This window comes from Tachysurus vachellii, chromosome 10, assembly GCF_030014155.1.
Source record: "Tachysurus vachellii isolate PV-2020 chromosome 10, HZAU_Pvac_v1, whole genome shotgun sequence".
Classification (NCBI taxonomy): domain Eukaryota; kingdom Metazoa; phylum Chordata; class Actinopteri; order Siluriformes; family Bagridae; genus Tachysurus; species Tachysurus vachellii.
In genome coordinates, this window is record NC_083469.1 from 18435239 (window position 1) to 18454332 (window position 19094).

General features: G+C 36.5%; 1 protein-coding gene across 1 annotated transcript in view; it reads left to right on the plus strand.

Moving 5' to 3' along the window:
- ltk (leukocyte receptor tyrosine kinase) overlaps positions 1 to 17142 on the plus strand; it is a 57222-nt gene extending 40080 nt beyond the window's left edge. Inside the window, exons 18-29 of the mRNA XM_060880269.1 lie at positions 2583 to 2735; positions 3542 to 3655; positions 7504 to 7690; positions 8921 to 9011; positions 9103 to 9167; positions 12000 to 12129; positions 12379 to 12476; positions 12712 to 12804; positions 13818 to 13919; positions 14072 to 14206; positions 15052 to 15142; positions 15251 to 17142. Of these exons, the coding sequence (XP_060736252.1) occupies positions 2583 to 2735; positions 3542 to 3655; positions 7504 to 7690; positions 8921 to 9011; positions 9103 to 9167; positions 12000 to 12129; positions 12379 to 12476; positions 12712 to 12804; positions 13818 to 13919; positions 14072 to 14206; positions 15052 to 15142; positions 15251 to 16210 (2219 nt within the window). The 3' untranslated portion in view covers positions 16211 to 17142. The remainder of the gene's footprint in view (positions 1 to 2582; positions 2736 to 3541; positions 3656 to 7503; positions 7691 to 8920; positions 9012 to 9102; positions 9168 to 11999; positions 12130 to 12378; positions 12477 to 12711; positions 12805 to 13817; positions 13920 to 14071; positions 14207 to 15051; positions 15143 to 15250) is intronic.
- Positions 17143 to 19094: the final 1952 nt, after the last annotated feature.

Below are 19094 nucleotides of genomic sequence, written 5' to 3' on the forward strand. Positions count from 1 at the left end.
TGACTTCTTCAAGAAAAACAACTACATGTCTCCTTTACCACATTTTTTATGATGGTCTTAAATGTATTTATTGATATACACATTTCTAATTTAAGATCTTTTTTGCAAATTATTCCATGCGCATGGTACATAGTATGAAAATGCAGTTTTCCCCAAATCTGTCCAAACCCTGGGTACATTAAAAAGCTACCACTTGGAAGAGCATAGCTGATAACTAGCAGAATTGAGACAGAGGAGGGTACAGAGGTAAGCTGAAAGTTTACCTAGCATGGCTTTATATATAAAAATATACCAATGCTGTTTCCTGCGAGTCGTCATTGATGTCCAACCCACCAGATCATAAAGAATACAATGGTGAGTAAGGGACTTTGCATTTGTAATAAAGCGTAGAGATGAATGATACACTGAATCAAGGCTCCGTAAGATGGAGGAGGCTGCGTGCATATATAATATGTCACCATAATCAATCACAGACAGGAAGGTAGCTTCCACAAGTTTTTTTGGCATTAAATGTAAAACTAGATTTATTTCTAAAATAAAAGCCTTTATTTTAAAGGCTAATAAAATTTTAATTAGCCTAATAAAAATCTTTATTTTGAGCTTCTTAACTAAATTAGCAATATGTACATTAAATAAAGGTTTGTCGTCTATCCGTATGCATGATATGTATCAGAATTCAGTTTTCATATCAAGATAATTATCTTTTAATAATTATACAATTAAAATTAGACAATTAAAAAAACAGCAACAACAAGAGAAATATCCGAATAGTATAGGAAATACTGTATATACATATGTACACTATACAGCAATGATGTGTCTATACAGGCAGGTGGAACAAGAACTCATCATACAGAGCCCTCCCAAAATAATTGGTACAGCAAGACCAAATTTTTTCAGCTCCCCATTTCATGATATCTACATCTAGATGTTTTAAACAATTTAGAACATGGCATCATTTGTCAATGTCACTGCTATCCTGAAATTGGAGCTCATCTACATTATCCATCAGCCCCGTTCACATGCCACTGATAACTTATACATCAAGATCAAAACATATTGAACAGGTGTTTCTGGTTGCCTACAAGGTGTGCCCATTTAGATTGATTGTCTGCTTGTGGTTTAAGGCCTGGGTTTTATTTTTTAAGACGGATAAACCAATATGAACAACAGCGTGCTGTCTGGAGAGTGGTGGCTCATATGGTTAAGGCTCTGGGTTCAAGCCCAGCATCTATGGCTGTCCCTGTACTCTGATGCAGCTTCTTATCAAATGTGAAGAAAAGATTTTTGTTATGTATATTTGTCAAATTAAGGCTTCTGTTCGTACTTCTATGGGCTTGCTGTTCAAATACTTTGAGATTGGATTGTGTATCAACCTTTCAACAAATGTCTTTGGTGTAAGTGACTACCGATTTTTGAAAAAGTCAATTATATCAATTAAATATAAGCCAGTGTTCCGTAGATTTCCCTGCCTTTCATAGGAAAGCTTGCTAACTGCCTCATTCACTCCTGAGAGTTGATTTTGCTCCTAGAGTTCAAATATGAGAAATTATAACAATGTGCCATTAGAGTCCCATTGGTGCACAAATCACGCTGCCGTCATGTTCAAGAGAGGAGCAGAGGACTGGAAAGTTAATGACAGGTTTGTGGGTCATTTGTCTGACATTTAAGATGAAGTTAGGTTGGAATTTTTATTGAAATCTGGTAACTCATTTTCTTGGCACCTTGTTATGTCTTATTGAATGCCGAATAATAATCTCTATAATAAATATACAGTCTTTCCAGGATTTCATGACTTTGCTATCACAGAAATAAAAGTAAAATCAGGCAAACTCGACAATATTGTGAGGAACTTGCAAGTTGTCAAAATGACCTCAGATTGTCTGAAGATTCGGGGCTAGAAGCGTTGTGCGATGTCATCACAACACACATTCAGCAAAAGCCGATGCACTTTTTAATTCACGTGTGTTAAACATGAGTTCAGCTATCATAGAAACTACATAATAGTTTACAAAAAATACAAATACAAATACAAAAAATACAAAATACAAATACATATGTATTTTTAATTGGTAAGGACAGGGACAACATGGGCTATGGAAAATCACATGTATGTGTGGTATTGTCTATAAGTTTATAAAAATCATTGGTTTTTATAGCCAGAGTAAATATCACTTTTTATGTTTATAGTGTTGATGTGGTCCTGCCTCCTTCATACAGTACATATGAGCTAGCAGGTTGCTTATTGTTGCCGAGTTGTCATACTGTAGGAGAGAGTGAAAGACAGAGCAAAGCCAATTACACTGTCTTGACCTCTTAGCCATGGATGACTTTAGTTTCAAACTGTTAGTACAAGTGTATGTGTGCTTTGCTTGAAGCCAGAAAATGTGTATGGTCTGTCAGGAAACACTATACACTCCCATTTTATCTGGGCTTGGGACCGGCACTAAGGGTTACTCCTCAGTGGTTGGGATGGTTCTCAGGACCACCAGGGACCCTGGATTGACTGATTATAATATGCATATAATATACAGTATTTCAACAGTTTGACGTGTTACAGTGTGTCTTTGTTCTGTCTTCAGTCATGGAGAGTCATGGTGAAGCTGCAATTGAAGTGCATCTGAACTGCAGCCACTGCCAGACTCAGAGCTGCAAACGTGATGAAGATAGCAGGTTCATCATCTGCCTGTGTCATAATGATGAGATTCTTGCTCCTGACAATGTCAGCTGTATAGGTGAATAAGCGTGGTGATCAGATCATTATATCCCAAAGCAATGCAGTTTTTATAGTCTATATTAGGGCTATATAAGATGAGGAATAAAACAGGAATGCTGTTACAGGAAAATAATCCACAGTGGGCTGGTGTGATTCTGTCGCTACCATGAAGTGGACTATTTTCCTATAACAGTGTGTCATTTTAGCACTTTGAGCTACCGAAGATTTATCAATGCATTTCTTAGATAGATTTAAACAAGAGAAGTTACAGCTTTACAGAAGTTAATGAGTTATAGCTTTACCTTTAAAAAGACTTCTAAGATAAGATTTCTTTAAGAACGGTTAAAAAAAACGTTAAAGAAACACTTCAGCATCTCGCGATCATTTGTTTTTTCTTACATAATACTTTTCTTAAACTTCTATTATTAGGCTTAGTTTATGGAAGTGAGCTGTTATTGAAATGGTAACACAGTAGAACAAGCACATGAATATAAATCATTCCAGTAACACTTTCAAAGCAACAGATATGAGATTGGAGAAAATTCAATACATACTGTATGCAGAAATAATATATAATTTTGTGACAGTGATACACAAATTCATGTGATGTTATGAATAGTAATTATCTATCTGTCATTTATTTAGTTTGTCATTAAATTTACACAGAAGGTATTAATGCCTTTTTTTGAAGTGACCAGACTAAATTGTTTTTAAAATATTTGCTCAGTGTTAAAATGTTTTATTCAATTTTTATTCTTTTAATGATTTTCTTTTCACATTCATATTGTCTTTTACCTTTTTATTGCTCCATACTTGATCCGCCAGCAGATTTAAAGGATTCCAAGGTCGCCGGACACCCGTCCTTGTCTCTGATAGTAGCAGTGGTGGCGTCGGCTGTGGTGACCGGTGTTGTATTGACCTGTGCTTGCCTCACTCTCAGTAAGCGACTCTTCCAGTTGTGCCTCAACTCCGTCCCCTCCACCTTCCACCGCCTCTGACTCTTTCTACCCCTCCAACCCATCTGCTTTCTCTGACTGTACTGCTACAGACCTGCTCCCATTATTTAACAATTCCTCAAAAGTAACACGGCATCTTTAGAGGAAACAGATTTTACAATATGGTTACAAGTTCTATTTTTATGCCCGATTTAGGATTGCTAGATTTTGAGTGGCAGGTCAGATAGTAATAGAAGTAAATATTATAGAAGGAATAAGAATGAAAAGAAAAAGAAAAAAGAACTTTACATACAAGGTCACATAAAAATAGAAATCAAAATGAACCACAAAATAAAAAAACAACTCATAATAAACTGATCTTTGAGAACCTTGAAATGCCATGCAAAAAAAAAAGGCTTTAAAAACAACATAAGTACATAGTAGCACAATAGCTGTGATTTAATGTCAGTGTGCAAACAGCTTTGAGACTGTACACCAACTTTGGTGACATTTTATACTGAGACTGTGTTAGAATTTCAGGTGCATTATGAAGAAGATGCTGTTAAGTGAGAATCGATGTGTCGCACAAAGTAGATAAATGTATTAACGTTTATTCGAACAGTTAAACAAAACTCATAAATTGTTTAACACTGTAATACACTTTATATAATATTTGCATTAATAATACTAAAACTCATATATACTGTTTAAACAAGTAAGCCTGTATTAGCCAAATTCAATCGAACAATTAATAAATTAAAGCCCAAAATGACCAATAGTTCAAAACAGAACTGGATAATAATATTTAATATTCTAATATTTATGTAATTACAATAATAATTATATAATTTACATGGACTTACCTGTAACCCACTAAGTTATCAGTATTTATGAACATGTTATACATATTTTTAGCCAACAAATTGATATCTTAACAATGAAACAAATATTAGACTACTTTATTTATTGATTGATTTATGGATGCTGAACTTCATGGTTTATATGTGTTAACTAAAACAGCATATTATGTTGGTTAAGAGACTTAAATGACTCATTATTTGAAACTTTTGGTTCCATAAATTCCCTCATAAAATGTTCGTTTTTGAGACTTTACAGAGAAAGTAATTAAAAGTAAGCAAACATTTTAAAGAGCCGACTGCGTACCCTTTACCGAGGCAGTTATTGAAGGAGCTTTGTATTTTAATCATGTTTTTGTTTAAAAATTTTCCTAATTAGGCTGTTGTAAGATGCAGTGGAGGCAGATGTGCAGAAGTGTGAGGTTTTATTAAAGAAGACAAAAAAAAAAAGAACAAATTGGAAACATGGAGCAAAAAGATATAGGATACAAAAAATTATTTATAAAAAGCAGAGAAACCTGCAACTAAAATAAAGTGAAACAGGTACGAGTAATAAGTGAGTCACGTGACCAGGCACATGACTTGCAGAGCTGCTAGGATACAGAGTCCTTGTCTGCAGTTACGTGGCAAACCATCACTGACGTCACAGCAGCGTCAAACTTTACTGCTAAAAGCAGCGATAGTGGATGACTGATGGCAAATTAACTCATATTTATCTTTTCTCACTTATATTTTATCAATGTAACAATTATTGCTGCTATTTATTACTTAAAATCCCCTGCATTTTAAAGATCCTTTATAGCCCAGGATGATCAGGGGATATTTCATGTATCTCTGCGCTGTTCACATAAATGTGATGTGAGCATTAAAGTGAGAGTTGTGTAAATAAAATGTATCAAGTGTTATTTGACCCTTCTTATAGTGGACATGTAATTATTAATAGCGCTTCTAAAATTGCAGTTCATGGAAAGTTTCTGTTTTATAAATTAGATTTGAAACAATACTGTTATCCTGACCTCATTATGATGCTTACTAAGATATTCCTAAACACAGGATTTGCCATATTTGTGGGCTATTGGGAACATTCATGTTGGTCACAGAAGCTAACTTAGTTTCATATGTTTTATAAAACAATATTCACTTATACGGTTGGAAACAAAAGCTCGGTCATACTGACATTTTGTAGGTAAACATGGACACTTATCTAAAAAATAAAATGAAAGGAAATGTGCAGGTGCTTTTGTCTACATACTCATGTAAATTGTGGATCCATGTAGAAGACTGTTTTTACTATTTATTAAGATTTATAACAGAAGTGAAGGCATTGAAATGATGAAATGCTTCACACTGATTTATGCAGTGCCTAAAGAAATGGAAACTGTTTTTTTTATAATCTATAATTTATCGTGTACTCTTGATAACAACTTTACATTCTCTTGGCATTCTCTCAAGTGGCTTCATAAGTTAGCAAGCAGTGAAGCTTTTCCAAAAATCCAGAATGTTCAAGAAGTTCACAGTTATACAGGGCACTTGTAAGACACAGAGGGTATATACAGTAATAGCCACCAGTTAATCATACAGAGGTGTGAACACTCGGTCCTTACCCACCGTTCAGTCTTCATTCACAAAGCCCATGATTGACATAACATCACTTTCACCAGTTACTGTATGTTTATATTAGAACAAATTTTAAAAACATCATACATCCAAACATACTATAACCAGATGTGTCCAAGGTTTGTACTCATACTGTGTACGTGATGCAACCTCATTTGAAGCCAGTGGCATAATTGCAAGTCTTTAATGGTGCTGAATATGAATGATTCATACTTAATATTTTGTATTGTTGACTATCTTTTGATTTGGGCAATAAGCACAGAATTTTGTGTCTCTGTATAATAAGACTAGTGGATTACATTTAAGAAATCTTTTTTTTTTCAGTGTTTTCTCCAAACTCTTAATCCTACAGACTGGGTTCTCTAGTGGAAGAGCTCCATGTTTAGTTTGATGTTAGAGCTAAGTAACATGTCTCAGACCAAGCATACAAGGTAAACGTCTTTGGACAAAACTAGTGTTTGGGTCAAGCAAGAATTCCAGTGTCTTACATTAATTTCTGCTCCACTGGGAATCTTAATAACCATATTATTTGGTGCTAACTCCTGAGCTCTATTGGTGGTTAACTCTTGTCTTTTCCCATGAGCTCTCCCTAATGCAGGTTGGTAGTCTGTGCTTGGGCAACTCCCTTCCTCTTTTACACCCTCCCCTCTCTTGTCCCACTTCCCTCCCTTGGTCAACATCCTGCTGGCTCCGCTTCACACCTGACAGCAAAAGGGAACCCCTCACCTCCACGCAGTGCCCCCCACAGGCAGACTACCAACCTGCAGCAGGGACGTGGACGCCCGTTCCTGAGGGTGAGTGCTTCCTGCTCAGCTGTCAATGCAGAGGGCACTACAAGAACCTCACCAAGCCAGACAGTTTATTCCATTAGAACAGTTTTGGGCCATTTAAGTTAAGCATACTTTAAATTCCTGATTTTTTGAGAGTTTCCATGGAAACTGGGTTGAATTTATTTTCAGCTCTGGACATGACAAATGAAAAAATGTGCTTGGAAGGGTACTTGGAAGACTGTTAGACACAACTTAGACCATTAAGCTTAAAATATATCATGGAAGCAAATGCACTGGTCTGCATATAATAAGAAATTAAAATGAAAGTGTGGTTTTGGCTCCACAGGGCACTCCTGATTCAGTATTTTGTGTTTGGCCATTCACAATTTTTGTTTCAGTAGCGGTGCTAATCATATTCCATATAGTTTTCTATGACATGTTGTAAGTGAACAAACGTAGCTATATAACCTTGATTATCCTGAAAAGTTTAGGATAAATTTCTTGCATTTAATGGTGATCTAGTAGATTGAACTGTAAATGGTGTGTGGTGTTGTCTTCTGTTATGAACACCTCCCGTTTTGTTAACCCTGCTCTTTATGCTCCTGCAGTATACTACCGCAAGAAGAACCACCTTCATGCGGTCCGGGTATGTTTACAGAGTCCTGAACACAAGCTGAGCAAGATTCGCTCCTCTATCATCATGACTGACTACAACCCTAACTATTGTTTTGCTGGAAAAGCTGCATCACTGTGTGAGCTCAAGGAGGTTCCACGCAAGAACATCTCCCTTCTCAGGTGCTTCAGCCTTTAATGGATTAATAGGTTAAAATCAGATCCAGGATAATCTGTTAAAATGTATCTTGAGCAAGCAAGTATGAGATAACGTTTAGCTTTCTAAAGGGGTTCTATATGTAAATTTGTTGTAAAATTAGAAAACTCTCTGATGTATGTAGACCCTTTAAAGGAAATGTTCACGCTGAAACACATTATATATATTTGCATTGAAATATTTGTGGTGCGTTAAGTGAATATTGTACTGATTTTTTCACTCTAAAAGTAGTAAAGACAAAAAATTTGTGGCACCATGTTACAGACTGCAATGCAGCTATACAGTACAGATGCCATAAGTTACAGCAGAGACTTGACATGGCTCGTTAGAGGTCGAGTTGATGATATCCATCAAGGTGACAGCAGTATAAGGTTCAAGTTTGGATCCTTATGTGTTTGAGCTGAGAGTACTGGAAAGATTAAAAGAAATAAAGCACAACTGCATCTGTCTTTTTAGACAGGATTAAGTCCTACTGGTGAAACTATTAGCAGATAGTTGAATGGCATTGTGGTTAACTCACTTTACCACAGGCCAAAAAATGGAATTTCTCAGCGTTGAATTTCTTTAATATACCGCTGATGGTTTATATAACAGTGGAAAATTGCATGATTTCCAAAAAGAATTAACTGGATTTTCACCTTTGTATATAACATTTATTACATTCTGACTACTGAGTTCAAATTTCATCTTTTTTTTGTAGCAGTGTTTTACTATTAAAAAAGCCTGAGCTGTGCGGTCCATTTTATCTTTGTACCAGTGTGGTTGTGGAGAGGTGTGAATTATTTGCCCAGCATGGGGCTCAAACCTTGCTCCTTTCACAGCACCCTGCTCAGCCAAACAAAGAGTCACGGTACTCTAGACAGAAACCCAACTGTGTCCTGACTTCCAACGATAAAATCACTTGTTTGTTTATACAGTACCAGATAAGCAAATACCAGATAAGTCGATTCACCAGTGTACTGGTAGAAAACTATTACATAAAGTGAAAATATAAACCAACATGCCAGTGTTTAAAATAAAAAATAATCTCAGCATTTTAGTAGAAAGTGTTATGTCTTTCAGGGTAAATATTTCTTTTAAGCATTCCCCTTTCGGTTGCTAGCTGAAACCAGACTAGTGTTATATGCATGCATCGTTTTTAGTAGTGTCGATCTAACGAACGAGTTTCACTAAAGTACAGAGCATTGTCGTTGCAGGGCTTTAGGGCATGGTGCATTTGGGGAAGTGTATGAAGGTCAGGTTTTGGGAATGAACGGAGAAAACACTGCCATGCAGGTTGCTATCAAGGTCAGTATAACTGTTATGTGTTCAATGTGGGGTTTGGGTTTTTAATAGCTTGAAATTAATCCTGTCTTTCATTTCATGCCTGTGTGATTAGACTCTTCCAGAAATCTGTTCTGAGCAAGATGAGATGGATTTCCTCATGGAAGCACTAATTATGAGGTATGTATTACAGGCACTGGTTACGCAAACAAATAAAGCTTCAATGGATACACATGTGCAGAACAGACAAAGGAAAGAGATATTCCAGACCATTCTAGTAAAATATCCTGAAGGGGAGATAATATTTTTGCTTTCTTTGTTTTTTTTTGCTTGACCAGTTCACAGCTGTTAGTACATTGTCTCAGCTTTGAATCAAGCCTCCTAATTTACATATTTTAATGTTTTTTTGAGGCTTTTTTCTGTATTACGTTTGAGAACAAACAATATCTTGCAGATAATAATTTTTATAGTTCCTGCAAACCATGTATTATTTAATTACATTTAAAAAATATCATTTGTGTACTTTGAACAAATGGCCTTAGATATACTATATGACCATCACACCAATATGTGGACTCCTTTTAAGAGGTCGAGCCCAAACCTGTTCCAGCAAGTCAAAATTGCACAACAATTGCCTCTGTGCACAATATGAGGTCTATGAAGACATGGTTTGTCAATGTTAGAGTAGAAGAAATGTGTCCTGCACAGAGCTCTGACCTCAAACCCACTAAATATCTTTAGGAATATGAATGAACTGGAACATTGACTGCATGTCTGGTCTTTTACACTCAATCTCCGCATCCATCCCTACTAATGCCCTTGTCATGGGTCATTCATCCATGCTCCTCTCATAAGAGAGGAAGCTGTTGTTGGAGCAAATGGGGACCAACTCTGGAACGGGATGATCAACAACAGCATATGGTCAGCATTCTTTTGGCCATACAGTATATTAACAGGCTGGGACATACACTGTTGGCTCAGGCTGCTGCAAAGGAACTACTTCTACATTTTTCACAAAATTGTCCTCACTACTCGGATTGTCCAATGCTTTGTGGCAACTTTGTTTTGAAAAGAAGTGGAGACATGAACGATTATAGAGAAAAATCTGATGAGAAATCTTTTTTATGTAGTCCAGTACTAGTTTGACACATTTAAATTCACCCACAGAGGTTTTTTAAGCTCTCTAACAATCAATGATGCTTTGATTCATTTTGAGATATTATGGTTTACATCAGTACACTTAAAGGCCATTACAAAAAAAGGACAATAAAGCACACAATCTTGCAGGGGGACAAAATGGCCTTTGTAATGACAGCCACATATACATTCACCCGTGACACAATATTATTTTTGTATTATTCTGTAAATAAATCCATGAGTATTGACACTGTATAACACATCACATATCAGGCTCAACGATTCAAGCCCAGGATGGTCAAGCTGCCAGTGTTGAGCTCTTGAGCAAGGCCCTCTCTGGTGCAAAGGTGCTTTATCATACAGTAGCTGTCCCTAGCTTCTTAACAGGCTAATTTCACTGTGCTGTAAAGCATATATGACAAATAAACGCTTATTCCTCTTCTTTTTCTATGCATGAAAAGTACAGATAACAAATGAGAAGTAACAGAAGTAACAAATGAGACATATTATTACAGTCAGCACATTGAGCAAATAACAGACTAAATGCGGCTAAATGGATATTTAAATAAATATTTATTTATTTATTTTTAAAATCATGCTATTATATAGTTATCTCCAGAATTTGGGCATAAAATGGTAACAAAGAATGTTAGCATGGTTAATTAACTTAATCTTACGACTTTGTTTAATATCCTTACTGAAAAATTTCTTTTTCTTTTAGTGCGTTGTGCAACCTTCCTTTGCCAAAAATGACAGCATTAAGACTTGTTCTCTAATGTTTGTAATTTCAGTTTTATTAATTCACAAATGTAATAAACTATTTGATCTTTTCTGAAATATAATTTTTCTGAACTATTATATTTGTAAAATATAATATAAAATATAACTTTTCTGAACTATTATATTTGTTTGGGAAAAGATTCTATTGGTCAAGTACTTAAACCCAGGGATCTATATAGAGCCCCAAGAAACCGCTTTCTTTGTAAGAGTGCAGGTTTTTAGTAGGCTTTATGTCAGGATACTGGAATAGACATGAAACATTTGTAGTGTATTTAGACTTATGTTTTGGATTATTGAACAGGAGATCCAGTAACCGTGCAGTTGTAAAATATCTGGCAGAGGTGTTTACATTTTCATTTAAAATAGTCCTGTAGGATTTCATACAGTCCATGACTTCATGTATCTTTACAATGTTCTCAGGGATTATGGAGGAAAACAGCACCATATGTCCACAGAGTATTTTTAACACATAACAGTTATAGTGGTATTTTTGTGTATTCATTCTCCTTTACACACACACACACACACACATATATCATAGAACTTGTTTATTCAAAGTTCCAATAGCATCTCATATGATAGGATGACTGAAACTGTTTTCTATACAAATATATATGTGTGTGTGTGTGTATATATCTCTTTTTTTTCTTTTCAAGTGAAGTGGTGCCTAATTATAGTCTTGGTGATCCCAAAATATTGACATCTTTTGCAATTCTCCAACTGTGATCTTTTTTTGTACCATTAGCCTCCTTGTTACTCTGCATAGGAGCACAATACACCTGCATCCTGTTCCAGACAGGTTTATTACAGCCATTGTCTGATGTATTTAAGACAAAACAATTTTATCTCATTTTATTTTTGTATTTTTTATTCGCTAGTTTTTAGTCTGGCCTCTTTGTCACTTAGAATTTTAAGCAGAGTGAAACAGGAGGCTATGGATCACAACTTAAGAGTTCTGAGTGGTTTGGTTTTAATAGAAATGGGAAAAAATTTGATAAAGCATTGCATAAAATGAATGTATGTTTTTTTTTACTGAATACATAGTGGTGTGTATTTAAGTGAAAAAAAAAAGTCTGTGTTTGTGTGTTTTGGCAGTAAGTTCAACCATCAGAACATAGTGCGTTGTATTGGAGTCAGTCTTCAGATCTTGCCCAGATTTATTCTTTTGGAGCTCATGACTGGAGGAGACATGAAGAGCTTTCTCAGACAGAACCGCCCCAGAGCTGTGAGTGTCTTAAGTATGTGTATTGTACAGTGTGTGTACATGTGTCAAGATGTGCGTTTTTTTCTACCTGTGGTACAGTGTCTGCCAGGTTGGATTAACTAATTCACACTTATGTACAAGTGCTATCTTATATACATAGGAGGTGTCAGGTTCCTAACAGTCTGTGTGTACTGTGTGGTACAGTGAGTCAGAGTGATTTGTAAGCTGACAGTGTGATTAGACAGTAATCTGACAATTCGACTCACACAGAATCAGCAATCTTCCCTGACGATGCTGGAGCTGCTACACATGGCCAGAGACATTGCATTTGGCTGCCGATATCTGGAGGAGAACCACTTCATTCATAGGTAGTGACACAGCAGAAATATTGCAGTGACATTTGTAAACACTAATAAATGCCCCAAATGCAGTTTTTAGTATTTATCGTATAAAAGAAGAAGAAAAGAATTTCCTTGAAGTACAAACTACTAATACATTGAGTGTGTATCCTCTTTCAGAAGTGTAAATCAGCTCAAATTGTTTGCTTTGTCACGTTAGAGTTGAACAAAATGAAAATGCTTTAATGAGACTTTCCTGTTTCAGAGACATCGCTGCACGTAACTGCCTGTTGACTTGTCCTGGTCCAGAGAGAGTGGCCAAAATTGGAGATTTCGGGATGGCTCGTGACATATACAGGTGCCATTACTGTCTGTTTTCATAATTTAATAAAGGATGCTGTACTGTACTAGCATCTCACCTGATGTCTTTAGAAAATATATAAATGTAACACTTACAGTCAATACCCTGTTTAAGTGCTAATTAAACTGATAAATCCTGTTCAATATAATTATAAAATATATGACAATGGGCTCCGGGGGGCACGGTGGCTTAGTGGTTAGCACGTTCGCCTCACACCTCCAGGGTCGGGGTTCGATTCCCGCCTCCACCTTGTGTGTGTGGAGTTTGCATGTTTTCCCCGTGCCTCGGGGGTTTCCTCCGGGTACTCCGGTTTCCTCCCCCGGTCCAAAGACATGCATGGTAGGTTGATTGGCATCTTTGGAAAATTGTCCGTAGTGTGTGATTGCGTGAGTGAATGAGAGTGTGTGTGCCCTGTGATGGGTTGGCACTTCGTCCAGGGTGTATCCTGCCTTGATGCCCAATGACGCCTGAGATAGGCACAGGCTCCCTGTGACCCGAGGTAGTTCGGATAAGCGGTAGAAGATGAATGAATGACAATGGGCTTCATCTGAACAGTTTTGTTCATAAATCATTCATTGGAGCATTTGCACAAAAAAATGTATTCATCTAGCGTTAAGTCCACAACCTGGTGACCGAACGTCTGATGCATATTGCAAAAAAAATTGTAAATGCTTCAGGAGCCTCAAAGTTGTCATCTGATTGGTTAGATTTTTCAGAATTTCTGAGAGACGTGTGTAGCATATTTTAACAGTGCACCTGGAAACAGAGCCATTATAACGCCTTATCTCTTTATGGAAGCTCCTGTGTGTACAACCGTGTAAATGAGAAATATTTGAAATTATGTGAAGTTCATGGTATAGACTCTCTTAAATGAAGGCTCTATGCTTGCACGCTGCTCTGTTTTTGTAGGGACATCGCCAACTAGAGAAATGTTCATTGTGCGGGAAAAAAATGACAGGAAAATTGCTGAGACACAATTATTGGTTAAACTATAATTTTCTTAACTGCAGGGCCAGTTACTACAGGAAGGGTGGCCGTGCCATGCTGCCTGTGAAATGGATGCCACCTGAAGCCTTCTTAGAGGGCATTTTCACTTGCAAGACTGATACATGGTAATGTTTTTTTTGGCCTTTGTGTTACATTTCTTTAGGCTGTCAGTTGATCAAATGGTTCTATCCTATTTTTAAAATGCCCACTAAATCCTTTTTGTTTTTAAATTACTGTGGTTTTGATGGAAATGTCTGTGATATGTCTCCCTCTGTAGGTCATTTGGTGTACTGCTGTGGGAGATATTCTCCCTGGGCTACATGCCATACCCCTGTAGGACCAATCAAGAGGTGCTGGAGTTTGTGACAAGTGGAGGACGCATGGATCCACCTAAGAGTTGCCCAGGACCAGTGTAAGTAGCAACCAGCCAATATGTTCTGCACTGCAGACAGGAGAAGTGTGAATAATAACAATAAATGTATGTATCTATGTAGATTTGGCTTGTCCTGCACTATTGTTATTCAGGTTATTGGGATTAACTTGTGCCTATTTTTTAAAAAACATTTATGATTTCACACTCCACAGTAGTTAGTCTTTCATATGAAACTCAGGGCTTTAGTGTTTAATAAATATTTGTTTTTCATAGAAATTTATTTATATTCATAGAAAGCTATAAAAAAAATAAAATAAAACTCTTGATATCTTCAAAGTGTATGATGATATTAAACCCATTCCAGCTCTAGTAGTGCTTGTTCATATTCATCTAAAATTTTAAGTTGTTATCGTTAACCTCTAAAATTCTGCGTAAGGTTATCCCAACAGAGGTAAAAACATCTCACTGAAAGCCATCAGACTTGCAGCGATCAAATAATTTATTTGTTTATACTGATTGAAAAAGTCTGATTATGTTCAGCCGGTGAAATGGAATGCCAGTGTACTGATAAACACAGTTTAAGACACATAAACAAAACAAAGTTTCGTCAAGGGAACATTGGATGGTTAATGGTTATAGCTTTTTTTTATTTTATTTTATTTAGAACTTTTTGCATTTGGTAATTATTATTGATGTAATAATTTTTAGGTGTTGAAACCCTAAAGGTGCCAGGTGTAACCTGTGTGATAACAAATGTAGAGCTTTATGTACTGATACAATCTCAAGATCTCACATGAGTTTAATAAGTACTCTGTTATAAATTGGTTGGTTTCCATACAGAGTCAGACTTGTTCATTGACAGATATATTTTTTCCATGTTGTAGTTACCGGATTATGACACAGTGTTGGCAACACTGCCCAGAACATCGACCAAACTTTTCAGCTATTTTAGAGAGGATCAACTATTGTACTCAGGTAGAGTCAAATTAACACTTTCAATTAATAATTACATTTGTTTTTGGTCAGGAAACCTAACTTCCTGCGTCTTTCCTCCATTTCTTCTTATCTGCTAATGTGGTTCAGGATCCGGATGTTATAAATACGCCCCTGCCAGTGGAGTATGGGCCAAATGTGGATGAAGAGGGCAGCACTGTGATTCGTCCTGTAGCATCTGGCAGCGTGACTCCTCTTCTAGTGAGCCGAACAGTGGATGCACCTGTGCAGCCTGCAATCTTTACTCCACTCCCTCAGGTCCAGAAAACAAAGCTGTTGTTACAGCGGCCACCCCAAATGCCTCAGGAGGTGACCATACTTGAAACTTTGGAACCTATTTGGGCTGAGCCACCTTCTGCTTCCGGAGCCAGCTCGAGCTCCTGGTTGCAGGTCCCAGAGCACCAACCATGTTCCAGATCTAGGTCCTCCTCAGGAAGCCAAAAACTAAAGAACAACACCAAGAATCTTTGGAACCCTACTTATGGTTCGTGGATTCTGGAGAGCTTTGGAAGGACAGCCCTTTCTCACACCCAATCCGTGCCTTTGTCCAGTACCCCCACTGCTCCTTCTCATTTTACCTCAACCTCAGAATATACTGACTCTGCAACTGAAGCTGATGCGTCACCATGCTCAAATTCATCACCAGCTCCCTCTCAGATGAGTTTGAGTACTCCTGGATCTTTGAGTCTTGCATTACGAAAAGGTCCAGCTGGGGCTGTAGGGGGATCACTTGCTGCTGTCATGGACTTGGCTAAGCTCCAGAGCTTCCCTTGTGGCAATGTAAATTATGCGTATGATGAGCAGAGCTATGAAGCTGAGAGTCTACCCCTAGTAGTTGCCAGATCTCCAAAACCCAGCAGTAGTGCTGCAGCTAGCTCCTCTCTAACAGCACTGGGCCCTGCTTTCTCTGTTACCCACAAACCACTGGTCAAGCGCCACGCCAGCTACGGACATGAAGACATCAGGAGGCATACCAAGGCTGAGAAACCCACACGAGACAGAGACTCTGGCTTCTCGTTATCAGAAGATCTTAGCGTTACTCCTGTGTAGCACTTACAGATGCTGGACTAAACCTAGATACGGTATAATAACGGAAAAATATCGTAGCTCACTTCATTCAGGTTGCGTCACCTAGAACTAAAAAAATTGGGAGGGCAGCGACACACTTGTGGCGCCAAAATAATAGAAAACCTGATGGCCATTCCATTATTATTTTTTTGTGTGAACTATACTGTATGAATGGGTAATGAATGGGTAAGCACTTTGTGCATATATTACAGAAAAGTTAAAACATTACTGGAGGGCATTACATCCACTCTGATTAGTGACATCATTAATCAACCCGCTACTCACAAACTATAGAGAATATAGAATATGTGTTCAGCAAGTCTTACAGGCACTACAAATCTACGTCTGAGTGCCATCATAGAGTGAGTTTTTCAGAACATCGTGAATGTTGTATGTGTAGGTAATTATGAGTTTTTCTTTTAATGATCTAAGTGAGATTTTGGCCATTTTGTCATTTTAGTTGAAACGTAAAACAGTAATCTGAACTTGAAAAATATAAGGAACATTAGCTATGGTTTTTTTTTTATTTGTATTAGATTCTGTAGTAGATTCTGCTTTGGTTTCCAGTTTCGATTCACTAGGCTGTCCTTCTGTCTTCTGTCTACTAAGAGGGATTTGGTATCATTCACATGTTCAACATCTTTATGGAAAGATCCTGATGTGTACAGCATGCAGAAGAATTTAGGGCTACACAGTTTAGGCAAGTAGTCTGAGTGCTAATACTGGTGTTAATTCTGGTGTTAAAACTGGTATTAATAATGGTGTTCACACTGGTGTTAATTTTTGTGTTAATTCTGGTGTTTGTACTGGTTTTAAATCTAGTGTTAATATTATTAATTCTGGTGCTAATACTGGTGTTCATACTGGTTTTAATTGTGGTGTTGATTCTGGTTTAAGTCTGGTGTCAATACTGGTGTTTTTACTGGTTTTAATTCTGGTATTAATACTCGTTTATCGTTTGCTGTTAATACTGGTTTTTATACTGGTTTTCATTATGGTGTAACTTCTGGTGTTAATTCTGGTGTTAATACAGGCACCACTAAACCATTAGCCATTTTCTGTCACTGATGTTTCAGTTATAGTGGTTTAAATCTATTGTTAATATTGGTTTTAATACTGGTGTTCATACTGGTTTTAATAGTGGTGTTAATACTGGTTTAATTTTGGTGTTAATACTGGTGTTAATACCGGTGTTCATACTTAATTTAAATCTAGGGTTAATATTGGTTTCAATTCTGGTGTTAATACTGGCATTTAAACTGGGTTAATTCTGCTGTCAATACTGGTGTTCATACTGGTTTTAATTCTGGTATTAATACTCGTTTATCGTTTGCTGTTAATACTGGTTTTTATACTGGTTTTCATTATGGCGTAACTTCTGGTGTTAATTCTGGTGTTAATACAGGCACCACACATTGTCTCTAAACCATTAGCCATTTTCTGTCACTGATGTTTCAGTTATAGTGCATGTAACACAGTTATGCAAAAGATTAAAAAAAAGCACTAAAATAGTTTCTTCCAGATGGGATGCCATTTGAATTGGATTGTAAAAAAATTTGCAATGTGGAGATACAAGGTTGACATTCCCTCTGATTCGCCTCTGCTGTGTGATAATTTTGGTGTTTATTTTTTTGTTATTTTTCAATTTTATTTTGTGTAATTTTCTATAACTGAAAATATGAAATGTGTTTCCTAGTAGCAAGAACTGCATACTACTGAAGAAGAGAAGTGAGGTTGCACTTGTAGAGATAAAAGACGAATGAGCAAAACGTAAGCAAATGTTCATGCAGGTAGCATTTTGTAAGTAACTTTTAGAAATCTGTTACTTATCTTTTACTCCTTTGTGTTCTCAACCATTTACACTAGATTTAAAACTGTGAATGATATTTTGTTGAATATATGTTGAAGAACCAGCAGTAGATATACAATCATGTCTAAACCAGGATAGCTTAAAGGACTCTGGAGGAAATTCATTTTTACTATAACAGGAAGAGCCAAATGCCAGATTATGAGATTCTCAAGCAATAGTAGTTTAAATAGTAAACTGCTAGGTGTTCTATAAGACTAAAAAAATGCAAAAATGGCAAGAAAGCTAAAAAAAATTCCAATCCTACAAAGAAGGTGTAAAAACAATGAATGAATGAAGTATGAAGAGAACCAGTGGATTCATACTGAGCTGAACTTTTGTCTGGATTTGTCAGTAGCTGACAGTTTCTTAAACAAAGTGTTGGTGTTTCACTGTATGTTGTGTAAGTGAACCCATGGTGGAACATCGATAAGGATGTGCTCCAGGACAAAGTGACACATCAGTGATATATTCCTACATCTAATGCATTCTGATGAATATTATATGTTAATGCTATATTTTATTTTGTTGGTTAAGAATTCCAGTTAATTTAAGTTAAAAGCTAAGTGTGGGTTAACCACTTTCTAGGCCTGCTGTTGGTTTATTGCATTTTATATTATTGCATTTATGAATTTTATTTTCTTGTAAACAAAACCTCAGATTTTTTTTTTTCAGATAAATTTAGAGTTTTTCATAATTTGTCGTTCATTTTCTGTTATTTTTTTCACTGATGCTACTACTACACTGAACAAGCTTCTTTTACCCAGAAAAAAAGAAGTGTTTGTGTGTGTGTATATATAGATTTATAGATTTATATTTTACTTTGGACTAACAATTACTATATATTATTTAACCTCATGTGTACTTTGTTGTTTGTTTAACCTTTTTGATTATTGAGACTGGATCACTGCCAACAGGGTGAATAAATACCCACTGTTTATGCAGGTAGCTGCATCATCTTCAATCACCACAAGGTGGAGCAATGGAATTTCTTGAAATATCTGTTCCTTTTGTTTCTGG